This window comes from Neomonachus schauinslandi, chromosome 3 (genome assembly GCF_002201575.2).
Source record: "Neomonachus schauinslandi chromosome 3, ASM220157v2, whole genome shotgun sequence".
NCBI lineage: Eukaryota > Metazoa > Chordata > Mammalia > Carnivora > Phocidae > Neomonachus > Neomonachus schauinslandi.
In genome coordinates this window covers 16,026,188-16,039,818 of record NC_058405.1, presented here as the reverse complement: position 1 = coordinate 16,039,818, position 13,631 = coordinate 16,026,188, and the positions used below count along the sequence as shown (strand labels likewise).

General features: G+C 39.6%; 2 protein-coding genes across 2 annotated transcripts in view; both read left to right on the top strand.

Annotated features, from left to right (window-relative positions):
• Nucleotides 1-13,631, top strand: part of GPC6 (glypican 6) — a 1,077,089-nt gene that overhangs the window by 910,698 nt on the left and 152,760 nt on the right. The gene's annotated exons all lie outside the window — the stretch shown is intronic.
• LOC110585797 (39S ribosomal protein L42, mitochondrial-like) lies at nt 6,374-6,797 on the top strand. Its single transcript, XM_044913144.1, is given in 2 exon segments — nt 6,374-6,423; nt 6,425-6,797. Coding segments are annotated over 2 exon segments (423 nt in total).

Sequence of the window (13,631 nt, the reverse complement as noted above, 5' to 3'; positions counted from 1 at the left end):
TGCGACACAGAGAGATAAGAATTGCAGCCATTTGCAGCAGAATAAATACACACGACCAACTTTACCTGTTACACATCTTAAAAGAATAATATGGAAATATACATTTTTCTGAAAATCTCTTTTGTTCTATTTACAATGGGGTTAGGATGGTATGTTAAGTATTCTTTTATTGCCCAAGTATCTGTGATCAGGAAAGCCGAAGATATCAGTCTCTCAGGATTTGAGTTTTGGACTGAAGTTATCAAAGTGTGATTACAGTAATCCTGAAATAATAGTTATTTCATATTTGATTTACATTTCTCTGTAAGGTTACCTCAGGCATTATCATTGTCAAATCAAACTTAATAGAATTTCAGTTGTTCTATGCTAAATAGCTTGTGCATATTTGGAGAATTCCCCTGCACACTTGTACTGACTGTCTCACCAAGGGATGTTCATTCTTTTGTGAGTTTGTTCTAATTGTGCCATTCACCGTATTAACATTAATTAGCAAACTCATCTTTCAACTTTACCCCCTTGGGCCAGATTCAGTCAGGGTTGGGTAGGTAGGGAATTTAATTAATCTATCAGCAAATTGAATTTTTTATGAGGTACTTTGGTTTTATCTTTTTTTTTTTTTTTGGTATTGTATATTACAAAACTTATTTTGAACTGGAGTTACCTAAAGATTTTTTTATTAGGAAGGCAAAGAGTCCAGCTATTTCTCCCCAAAGCACTGCACATAATAAAATATAGCATCAATGTTCCTTCTGGGTAATTTTCAAGTAGATTTTTTTTTTTTTTACTATTTACTTAGATTGGAGATTCTTTCCAGATTGAACTGATGGAAAGACTATTGTACAGTAAATGTATCAGTAGTTGGACATATAAACACCTGTTATTTATGGCTTAAGAACAAAGGGCATCTGTGTGTGAGAATTTAATTCAATAGGGCTAATCTCAAATGCAATTAATGTTCACATTCTTTATGTGCCCCTATGGTAGTCTATTTGCCCAAGCAATTTATTGAAATAGGTACATTTAATTAAACTGTTTTCAGCACTTGGGCAAAGATACAATATAAGGTGTGACATTACACTTAAAGAAAAAGAAAGATAAGAATCTGGACAACTATTTTTTTTTAATTTGGTCTCTTGTCTTAAGAATGTGTAAAATTGGGACACCTATGTGGCTCAGTTGGTTAAGCGTCTGCCTTCGGCTTAGATCATGATCCCAAGTTCCTGGGATCGAGTCCCGCATTGAGCTCCTTGCTCAATAGGGAGCCTGCTTCCCCCTTTGCCTGCTGTTCCCCCTGCTTGTGCGTGCTCCCTCTCTCTGTGTCTCTGACAAATAAATAAATAAATAAAATCTTTTTTTAAAAAAGTGTAAAATTCTGGGGTGCCTGGTTGGCTCAGTTGGTTAAGCATCTGCCCTTCAGCTCAGGTCATGATCCTGGAGCTCTGGGATCAAGCCCTACATCTGGTTCCCTGCTCAACAGGGGAGCCTGCTTCTCCCTATCCCTCTGTCTATCTCCCCTGCTCATGCTCTCTCTCTCTCTCTCAGATAAATAAATAAAATCTTTAACAAAAAAAGAATGTGTAAAATTTCAAATAGTAAAGGACCTATGTCAAATGTCCGTTTGTCTCCCACTCCTACGCACACACATATACACACACCCAGAACAAACGCTGTACCCCTAATGTTTCCTTCAGGAATGAGTTTACAGAGCATGAACTATTATGCAAGCTAGGGCAGTGAATTTGAGTGGTGTTTCTGAATGATAAAATTCATGTCTACTCCCAGCTCCTAACTAGCTGATTTTGTGTGTGTGTGAATATGAAGGGCTTAGAATTCTCTCAACATTCCAGCTGGTTCTGCAATCATCTGCTTCTGTGAATTCTGGAATATGATTCTGTCGTGGGCTTTGTCTGTCTAGGTTTCCCAAGTCACATAACTGTAGGCAGGCAGACTTGGCCTAAAAGAATCATTTTCTTATGTGTGTTTTTCCTACACACTTTGTAAATGTGTGATACACAAATGGGACAGATGGAAATGGAAAAACAGTGTTCCCTCGATGTTCAGTGACCCTATAACTTGCATAATAACATAGGCTTACGTTGACACTTACAAACCAGATTTCTTGTCCTGATGCATTTACATGGATAGGTCCAAGCCTTCAGTGAGAACTACCAGGACTTTGGAGTTACAAAACTGACCTCAAATTCTATATTTGATTCTACTGAAAGGAGAATCTAGTCTCAAGAATTTTAGTTTCTTTTCTAATGGAAAAGGATCCTACTAAACAAATATACACCTGTTATATTTTATATTTCCATGCACGAGTTTTTTGCTTTTAAACCTAGACAAAAGAACCAGGCAAATATCAAAAGCAAAGGGAATAGATTTAACTTCATTAATAATAAGCTTTCAAATAACCATCAATATTTCCATATAACCCAAAAGGTATTATCACGCTGTTGTGATACTCTGTATTTCAAGTATGTTTTTTAAATGAATTTTTTTTCATTTCTTTTTTTAAGATTTATTTATTTATTTGGGGGGAAAGAGGGAGAGAGAGACAGAAAGAGTCTCCTCAAGCAGACTCCCCACTGAGCACGGAGCCTCACTTAGGGTTCAACTTAAGGCTCAGTGTGGGGCTCAATCCCAGGACTCCAAGATCATGACCTGAGCCGAAATCAAGAGTCAACTGCTCAATGATTGAGCCACCCAGGAGCCCCTGAAATGAACTTTGAATATTAGTTCCTATTCTTTGTCTGAAAAGACAGACAGATATGAATATGTAGCAAGAATAAAAGAGTTGATCTCTCCAAAACATATATTAATGTTTTTTAAACGGTTGTTTTTCCAATCTGCACTCTATTCTTCATTGTGCCCATCCCTCTCTAAGCAAACTAGGGAATCTTGTTTTTGCTCACCTCTTCTGAAGTGTAGACTTCCCTTAAGCTACCCTGTGAGAATATGTAATTACCCCCACTGTGGCTAGGTGTGATGTTATTATCCCCACCTACACAGGAAGAAACCGAGGAACAATGTGACTTGCTTGAATCTATGGCATGAACTTTAGATCTTGGAGATATTTTTGGTTTGTTGTACAAGAGTACAAGAAAGTACTTTGTGTACTAGAAAGCACTCTATTAATATAAGCAGTGATTATTATGCATTTGTGAAAAGTTGATAGCATTCTTACCAATCTTGCATCACTTGTCCTAACTTCAAGGAAATCAGAGTGATCAGAGAACAGCATTCCAAGGCTAAACATGACCCTGAGAAGACTTCCAAGAGGCGTTCAGGCCTTTCTCAGGAGGCAGAACTGTCAGGCCTTTGAAAGTTGACTTACTCACCTCCACGTGCTCCATTCCCCAGGCTGGTCTCCAGAGCCAGCTTATTCACACACCTCCACCACAACGTTGAAACTCACTTTAAAAAACCTCAGTTTATAGTTGAAGATAAGATAAGGCTTTTCTCCACTCTACCCCAAATATGGTATGAACTTCAACAAAGAAAAAAGCAAAAACGTTTAAGTTCTTCTCTTTTATTATAAGTGAGGCTCACTTCACAACAAGCTGGGAATGTCTCTTCTCTGGTGACACGGTCTTATGTGGAAGTCAACAAGCCTGGGTTTGAACTCCGAAGCCCTGGGTCTCAGTGTGGCTTGGTCAAACTACTTATGAACTCAGTTTTCTCATCTACAAAATGGGGATATCAATGTGTGATTGGCAATGCCCCTGTGCACATTATAGATAATGAGTATTAACATCACTCCTCAGAGTAAGGGGCTACCATTATCACCTTTTGTGAATTCCTAACTTCAGCTTGAATTTTGCAAATCGAATGCAGCATTTGACATCCTTGCATGATAATGAGACAGGATAACTAAGAGCAATACTGTTTGGGATCCCAATGTTAGTAAGTATAGATTGCAAATCAGGCAAAATTATATCGTTTCAGCTTAATCTACACCAACAGTGTGTAAACATGGAGATATTTTTATTTTCAGAAGTGTCCAAAACTTACACCTGTTTCTGAACTTTAAATCAGTGACTTTAGGCATGTTTGTACGGAAATAAAAATGTCAGATATATCTTCCTTTGTGAACATAGTCTCTTTATACCCATTTTGAAATAGTAGGATATGGAAAGAGGAAGCAAAAGGACAGCAATGAGTGAGAATCTATACGCTCATTGAACCTATTGTGAATCCAGGGACAGGTCTGTCTTTGAGAGGGCATGGCAACATCCCATCCTTAAAGCCACAGCGATGGTTGGGTTACAGAATATTCTATAGCCCTATTAGTCATTCTGTCTCATCATTGTTCGAGGGTGCCGAACACGGCATTCAGTAGAAAAACTCGAGCTCAACCTATGAAAAACTGTTATCATCCCCTCCAACAAAACCATGTCTATATCCCATTTAATAGAAAGAGAAGCAGAAACATAACAGAAAGTGTAATGGTTATAAACACAAGCATTGGCATCACACAGACACTAGTTCTAATCCTAGGTTGGCCATTAACTCTCTGAGTAACCAGGGCATAATCTCCCAGGACCTCCATGTTCTCATCAGTACAGTGGACATGATAAAACCTCCATGGAGGCGCCGTAAAGAGTACAGGAGATGCTCGCTGAGGCCGGACACAATAGCACTTCACAAGTACGGCAGTTATCAATGGTTGCCATTTCAGGATGGACTGGTATTTCTTCCCCACTCCAGAACTAAAGCACACGCATTTCGTAATGGCTCTGTATGAGTTTTGACACAGGTTTGGATTCTATCAGAGAACGTGAAGTACACATAAAACTCCCTTATTTCAGGCCGCTGAGAATCCTGAAACCCTTCTTTCCTAAATAGGACTCCAGGGAACTGAAATTGCCCGATAAGATCAAGCAGTCCTTCAGATGATCAGTGCTCCTCTCCTCCTATAAAAATGGAAGAAGTGAGGCATTTTAAGCTAGAGAGCATAGCTGTGAGATCATTTCAAATGTGGGTAGTTGGTTCTGCTCCTGAACTTTGTGTAAATCAAAACCAAACTATCCATTCATTCACATGGTGCCCACTGTCCACCTTGGATAAATGATAGAGGAGCAACTGCTTGAGGCTGAGTCTTTCATGAGATGGGAGTGATAAAGATGATAGAATTTGTTTGGGGCTATCAGCACCACATTTTCTTTGACAAAGATGTTCGGAATCCCAGTGCACCCCATTATTCCACAGCCGTGGCTCGCACCTCTAAGCTGAGCTCAAATACACTTGTTAAACTGTTTTGAACAAAGTTTGCAACTCTTTCCCTCTGATGTGAGCCTTGCAGAAGTGGTGTCCTTTTTGTGACCCTCCCGTACCCCCAGGCTTCTGTACCTGCTACAGCCCTTGGTAATAACTGGAGCCTGGCAGAAGTTGTGCACGTAGAAGCTCGGTGTGCCAGAGGCAAAGAATTTTCCTGAGAGACCTTTGCTCCCCAACCTTTATAGCAGTGGCTCTCAAAATTTAATTTGCATAAGAACCACCTGGGGGTACTCTTTAAAAATGCAGATTCCGCAGCATCCTCTGCCCATTCCAGCTCAGTCCAGTGTTCGGTGTTCTGTAGAGTTCTGGACTTTGTATTTTTATAAGCATCCCAGCTTATTCTGATAACAGTGGTCATTCTTGAAGATACTGAGAGAAACACTACTTTATAGTATTTCTAAAAATCCTAATTTAGGGGCACCTGGGTGGCTCAGTCGGTTAAGCGGCTGCCTTCGGCTCAGGTCATGATCCCAGGGTCCTGGGATCGAGTCCCACATCGGGCTCCCTGCTCAGTGGGGAGTCTGCTTCTCCCTCTCCCTCTGCCTGCCTCTCTGCCTACTTGTGCTTTCTCTCTATCTGTCAAATAAATAAATAAAATCTTTAAAAATAAATAAAAATCCTAATTTATAAAATTGTATGGATCATAAACAAAAAGTATAGAAGATAAGTACTCCCATAGGCCGTACCAGCTCATATATGCTTTTGAGTATCAGAAACACTATAGGGTGTGTTTGTGTCTCTCACTCCCCTACCCTAATACGTTTGGGGCAATAGAGTAACAACAACAATAGGGACGATAATAATAATAACAGCATGTCCTTCGAAAGGGTTGACTGCTGTTTAAGCAAAAATACAGATATAGAAAGAGTAAAAGCTTGAGCTTCGGAGGGCTGGTGCTGACCTTTACTAGTTACCTGACCTTGAGTCACTATGTCCTCATTTATAAAAGAGAGATAGTATTGGAGATAAGATGGCAGGCTCACGGTGAGCAGCTGTCAGGGATGAAAATAGGTATACCTGGAAGAAGATTTTAAAATCAGTCTCTCTTCAAATCATCTTCTTTCACACCACCTAATAAGCATCTTGATTCACCATGGCGTTAGCTGCAGTAAAATGGGCGATATCAAACAGAACTATCTGGAAACCTTCCAATTCAAAACAGAGCTTTATATTGTGTTTGTCATAAATCTATATATTCTTCTCTACCAGATGACTATAATTGCAAAGTAGAGCTTGCTTTGACATCGGATGGCAGGACGATAGTATGCTACTACCCTTCTGTGGACATTCCATATGAACATACAAAACCTATCCCTCGGCCAGATCCTGTGCATAATAATGAAGAAACACATGACCAAGTACTGAAAACCAGATTCGAAGAAAAATATGAGCACTTTGAGCAAGGACCCATGATAGAAAAACTTAGCAAAATGTTCTTTACTACTAAGCACCGTTGGTATCCTCGTGGACAGTATCATAGATGTCGTAGGAAACTGAATCCTCCAAAAGACAGGTGATACTGAGGTTTTCAGGAATCAAAAAGATGTTATCTTGTGTCTCATTTGCCATTTGAGAAAATGCAATTGAGTATATTCACTAATGTGTTATATAGCAAAATAATAAAATGTCTTCATGTAAAAAAAAAGGGGCGGGGGAGATAGTATTGACCTTGCGGGAGTGTTGTGAAGGACTTAGTAATTATCAAGAGCCTATTCCAGAGCCCAGGCACACTCAGTGCTAGTGTGAAACTCTGTCTCCCCCATGGAGGTACGAGGAACAGTTCAGGGCCCTCATTACGAGCCACTCAGGTGTCTTCATAACCCAACTTTTTCCAGCATCCTGGGCTTGGCAGGTTTCAAAAGGTATTGGTCTGTGCCTTAATCAGTTCCAGCTGCTCTAACAGAATCCCATAGACTGGGTGGCTTAGAAACAACAGAAGTTTACTTCTTATAGCTCTGGAGGCTGGGAAATCCAAGATTAAGGCACCAGCAGATTCAGTGTCTGGTGAGGGCCCACTTCCAGCTTCATGGGAGGCTGTCTTCTCTCTGGGTCCCATGCATATCAGGGCCTAGGGAGCTCTCTTTTGTAAGGCTTTCCTGAGGGCACTAATCCCCTTTAGGAGGGCTCCATTCTCCTGACCTAATCACCTCTGAAAGGCCCCACCTCCTACTCCCATCATAAGGGGCTGGGATTCCAACATATGACTTTCAAAAGGGCACAAACATTTAGTCCTCATGAACTTCTTCATATTAGCTGAACTTATAGACACTGCCTTTTACCTAAAACACTAAGTAATAGAATGTAATTTCTAAGAGAAATGAAAGATGCACTGAGCCAGTGTCCTGCACAGTTAGAAATACTCCCACTGAGTTGGAGCCATAGGAAGGAGGGGGTTGCATCACACTGACAGATGAATCCCCCGAACCGTCCTGGAAATGAAGGACAGAGACAAGTGGTCAGAACATCCTCTCTTCCCTGGACACACTCGCATGTTCCCTTCACTCCAAACCCCATGAAGACCATCACCCTCCATCTCTAAAAAAAAATCCAGCTTGTCTAGATATTCTGTACTACTTGTGATTTAGAGACCAGATCCGAAGGGTCAGGATTAGCACTCTTTCAAGGAAGTTTATGCTCCTTTTCATGAAAGACAAAACCCCTTCAGTATTGGTATAGACATCAAAGGAGAAAAACAGAGACCATCTTTTTCCAAAAAGACCCTGTATTCATTTGCTTAAGTCTGCCATAAGAAAGCTCCACCAACAGAGAGGCTTAAATAATTTAAACAGCAGAAATGTATTCTCACACAGTTCTGGAGGCTGTAAGTCTGAAATCCGGTGTTGGCAGGGCCAGGCTCCCTCTGAAGGCTCTGGGGAAGGATCCATTCCAGGTGTCTCTGCTCCCTTCTGGTGGTTCCTTGGCTTATGGCAACATAACTCCAGGCTTCCCATGGTGATGTCCCTGCACACACGTCAGTGTTCAAATTTCCTCTGTTCATAAGGACACACGTCATATTGGATAAGGGGCCCACCCTACTCGACCATGACCTCAACTTAACTCATTACATCTGCAATAACCCAATTCCCAAATAAGGTCACATTCTGAGGTATTGTGAGTTAGGATTTCAACATGTGAATCGTGAGGGGAAAGGACACAATTCAGCCCCAGACTCTTACAAGCAAATTTATATGAGTATTTGATTAGGACACAGAGTGTTGGGTCATACAGGGACAAGTTGACTTCAGCTTAAAATTTTCCTTAAAACTTTTCTTATCTGGTGACTACCATTCCGTAGGAGTTTCTCGGTATGAGCTCCATGGAACTGTCTTGTTTTAAAGATTTATCCATGAATAGCTGAACAGCCTGACCTGGTGAATGGGATCGTGTAATGTTCACATTTAAATGTCCTTGACTTGAAAGCTAGGATCGATTCTTTCATATTTTCCCAAAAGTAAAGCACTCATTTTAAAATAAGTGATACATTGGTCTTCTAAGGGAACTAATAAACCCCAACAAAACTAATAAAACTGCTCTAACTAAAATCACTAAAATGTACCTTCTTAAAACCATGAGGGTACAAAAACAATCTCCAAGCCCAGTTATTTTTTATGGAAACTGACATTTAAATTAGAACTCACTTAACAATGGTTAGACCTGAAATATAAAAGGCATTTTCTGAGAGTAATTGTTAGCATACTCATATGTCCATACAACAGAGTGATCCCATTTCAACTTTACTTTTAATCTAATTTTATATGACAGGATCATGTTAGAACCCCATATGTTCCACTCTGAACTGTTTATATTCACTATAATCATATTCACTGAAAATTTCTGCAAAGCAGATTGTTAAATTCTCAGCTTATTTTTCTAGAAAAAAAAATTTTTTGGGCAGAGACTGACAATAGTTAACAAGATACTGTGATTAACAAGAGCAAAGCTTCTAAAATGAAGCTGTAAGGCATGGGTTTAAATTGGGTAATAGTCAAGGGTATGATTAAAAACTTGTTCATTTGCATTATTTAAACAGCCACTGAGTATCATTAATTTCAATTGAGAACTAAGAGCACAGTCTATCAATCAGCAGCAATCTGAATTGGAAGTCAAGAACTTTCTAGTTCTTGACTACATGTTTTCTTTATCTAGTAATAGGGTTTGTTTTTTGTTTGTTTTCTTAATCTTGCATTGCTGCCTCATTCTAGTTACTTAATCTCTTCATGTCTGGGTTTTTGTCTCAAACAAAATGGGAATATTTATTCTCAGTCATACCCATGAAGATTGATGCACAAATAAACTGTTTGTAGACTTGCCGTTGGCAGTACAAACCAGAGCCTCGTTCACATTTCAGATCAATGCTCTTTTCAAAATAAGCTGAGTGATGAAAGACTGTACATACATGTTTTAGGAATTTGTACAATCTTGGAGACAAGCCCAGATCTCTAAACTAGAAATATGCAGGGGAAGCTCTAGATTATACCCTGTAGGAGCAGAAGTCCAAGAAGTAGAACGAAAAAAAAGGGCCTTCTTACCTTTATCTCTGGTGAACGTGTTGCTGAAGACCCATTAGGAAATGATGAATGGGTGGCCATTGCTTTACGTCAGCTTAACTTTTCAGCCAGCCTAATGGGCTGTTGTTCTTTACTCTTCCTTACCTGGGTTGTGGACACAAGGTCAGGATGATCCTCAGTACTGAGAGTGCAGTCGGAAAGATCAAACTTTTCCAGGACTGTTTAATCAAGAGGCAGGCATATTCTAGATGAATGTCTTGCCTGTGCCTGGATCTGTGTATTTAATAGATATTACATAATTAGATGGTGCATGAAATCAAGAAATATCTAAAAGAGACAAGTTTCAAATAGATTTTCTAACAGTTCTTCATTTCATCTGTTTCTCAATTCCCCTGCCAAGTATCCTAGTTTATCTTAAACTCAGTTTATCAGGAATCCACTCCTGGTCTGTGGCTTAGCTGTAATCTGACATGGACATCATCTCGGGGGGCCCCACCATCTTACTCGTTGTCACTGAACCTTTGTTTAACCCACACAAAAGCCCCCTCTTCTATCAAATTCCCAGATAGTCTCTCTCACTAGTCAAATGTCCTTTGCTGAGTAAACTAGGAAACCCTTAAAATGAAGTAAATTTCGAAACATTTTAAAGAATAATGGCCAAATTCCCTTTTTCTCTTTTGCATTGTAATTGCCAAATCCTACTTTTGAAAACTATTTTAAAAATTGCCCAAAGTTTCTTTCCTTCTCTCCTTTTTACATGGAAGGGGAAGAAGATGGTGGTGTGTGTATGTGTGTGCCCATGAATGCCTGATTGCCTTTATTTCACATACTATGCAACCATTAGGCAGGTTGAAAGGATATTCCCTTTTTAAAAAAATTATAAATACCCATATCAATTGGCTAAAAATTCTAGTTGATGATGAAGTAATATAGGGATATGGAGAATGAAATGGACTTTTTTTGAGGTCCTTATATGCTAAAGCACGTACTATGTCAATTTACTCTACAAACACACACTTAGACATGATTGTGAGTTTGATATTATCGTGCTCATTTTACAGAGCGGAAAATTGAGTCTCTGACAAATGATAACTTGTCCAGAGTCACACAGCTACCAAGTAATGGAACTTGGATTGGAAACCAGATTTTTCTGGCACCACCTATACCTTTTCTATTCTGCCAAGATGTTTTCTCCTCCCTATGTTGCTCCATGATGATAATAATGCAGCTATCATTTATTAAAATTCTACTACATACTGTGTGCCTTATGCCCATTTTCATATAATTCTCCGCTACTCTAAACAACAGTATCATCAGCCCTTTATACATGGCTCAGAACCCATGGGTAACATGGTCGAGCTCAGAAGTAGCAGAGCCAGGAATCAAACCCTGATAATCATTCATGAATTCCGTATTTGTAAAGTTTCTGTGTAACCCCAAAATCAGTACTCAACAGAGCCCTGCAGTCCATCATTCGCAGGCGTGTGCAAAGTGGCAAAAATCTGAGTCACCCAGGATGCACGCTGCCACCTGAGGTCAAACAAGGCAATGCTCTGCCTTCTTGTTTCAGCTCTCCTACTGTAAACAGCATCCTTTTCTCCATCTATTTAGTGCCACATTTGTCGTATGTTAATGGGTTTTTTCCTTTTTCTTGTTTCTTTCTTTCTTTCTTTCTTTCTTTCTTTCTTTCTTTCTTTCTTTCTTTCTTACTTTCTTTTTTTGGTAATGTCACTGTTTAAAATGGCCCCTCTCAAGCTTAGGGCTGAAGTGCTGTCTGGTTGTCCTAAGTGTGAGAAGGCTGTGATATACCTCATGGAGAAAATGCATGTGTTAGAGAAGCTTCGTTTAGGTATGACTTATAGTGCTGTTGGCCTTGAGTCCATTGTTAATGAATTACATATATATATATATATCTTTAAATAGAACATATGTACATTTAAAAGGCTGTGTATTGATTGGTTGACCAGAGACTCGCAGGAACCTAACCCTGTAATTTCCCTAAGACCAATGTACTGTTTAGTATTCATTAATTCAGTGTTCTCAATGACCTCACAGATCATAACTACCACAAATTACAAAAATCAACTGTATCTGTGTTTCCTGTGTCCAGTTCTTCTACTACCCACTCCCGACCCTCTGTACATTCTGTGAAATAAGTGTCCGGTTGTGTGTGATGCACCTTTGTTTTTAATTTTTGCACCCATTTCCCAGGAGAGATATGTTCCCTCGTCATAACCGCCATTATTCTTTCAAATGTGACACCATTCCACCATCCTACACTGTGGCTTCAGTGACCAATAGATTCTCATCATTACCAAGAAAAAATCAACACAGCACACAGTAAAGCAAACTCATAAAATATTTATTTAAATTGATTTAGCTTAGAGCAAGTTTATATACATAAATAATTTGTACTCTGTGAGTCAGATTCGGAAATGCAGATGCAAAGTGTGGGGCATGGAGACGTGCTGGGGGCTCTTTTCTGAGCATCCCCATCCGGTTACAGAGTTCACACTTAGGTCTAGAGAAACAAACAATATATGGCAGTGGTCTCCTCTCATCGCATAATGGTTTTTATCTATACCCTGAACCTTCTGAAATTTAGCCCTTTCTCTAAAGGAGATCATTTCCTGAGAATTTCGTCACTGAGAAAAAAAAAGAAATAAGTCGGCAAGGATGATATCTTCAACACTGCAAAGGGTTTTGGATTGTACCATCTATGCTTCCTACACCTGCCTGTTTGCTAGAGGGCTGCTAAAACACCAGCTCTCCTCCAGCTTGTGTGGGAAAATGGAAGATGAAATGGATTGGGAATCCAAAGACACCGTCTGAAGCCCGACTTTATGACACACCGAGTGTTCTGGGCAAGTCACTGTACCTCATAGAACCACAACTTCCTCATCTGTAAAATGACAGAATTATCTGCCTGTCTACTTCCAAAGACTGTAGTCATTAGAGGAGATACTAATGACTCACCGGGTAAAGGATTTTGTAGTTAACAAAGCATTGTTCGCATACATTATCTCATTTGATACTCGCATCAACATTGCCAATTAAGTATGATTATAATTATTACCATTTTGTGAAAAAGTCTTTGCAAACACAAAGGTACTGCAAAAATACTTGTACCATAGAAAGAAATCAATGGTTTTGAAGACAGCAGAAAGAAGATTGTTAGCATGTGTGAGCCCTACAAGGAATTAAGACGAAATATGCCATTGCCTAGTTTAAATTAAATGGATCACAACATAAGGTGCCAAGCCAAGAGGGCTGATGGGCCTGAAACCCAGGTCACACTCTGATCTTTAGGACACATCCCGGGGGGGGGCCAGGATTTATTCTAAATTGTACACAGTTGTCATATGGGCTAGTGTGGTCCTAGGTTAATGGATCAAGACAACAATCACATTAATAGCCATGGGTTCATAATAAAATCTGTGTCCCTCGCTTTATATAATGTGATCTTTTTGCTTAAAAATTACTTTGTTATTGCATCAGTCTGGATAGGCTGGGTAACACTGCAGTAACAAATAACTCCAAAATCTTGATGGCTTATCATAACAAAGACTTATTTCTCACTCAGGCTACACCCTATATTGGCTCTTGCTTACCTCTTCACCTCTTACTCTAGATCTCAGGGTGAAGGGGTAGCCACCATCTTGAACATTGCCAGTTGCCAAGGTAGAAGACAAACAAAAGAGGTCCGGAGAGTCTCACAACGGTAATTAAAGTCTCTGGCCTGGAATTAGCACACATCACTTCACTCCCAATTCAGCAGTAACCCAATTACAAGTCAAGAAACAATCCAATAATGTGCCCGAAATTAGGAATAACCAGAACTAT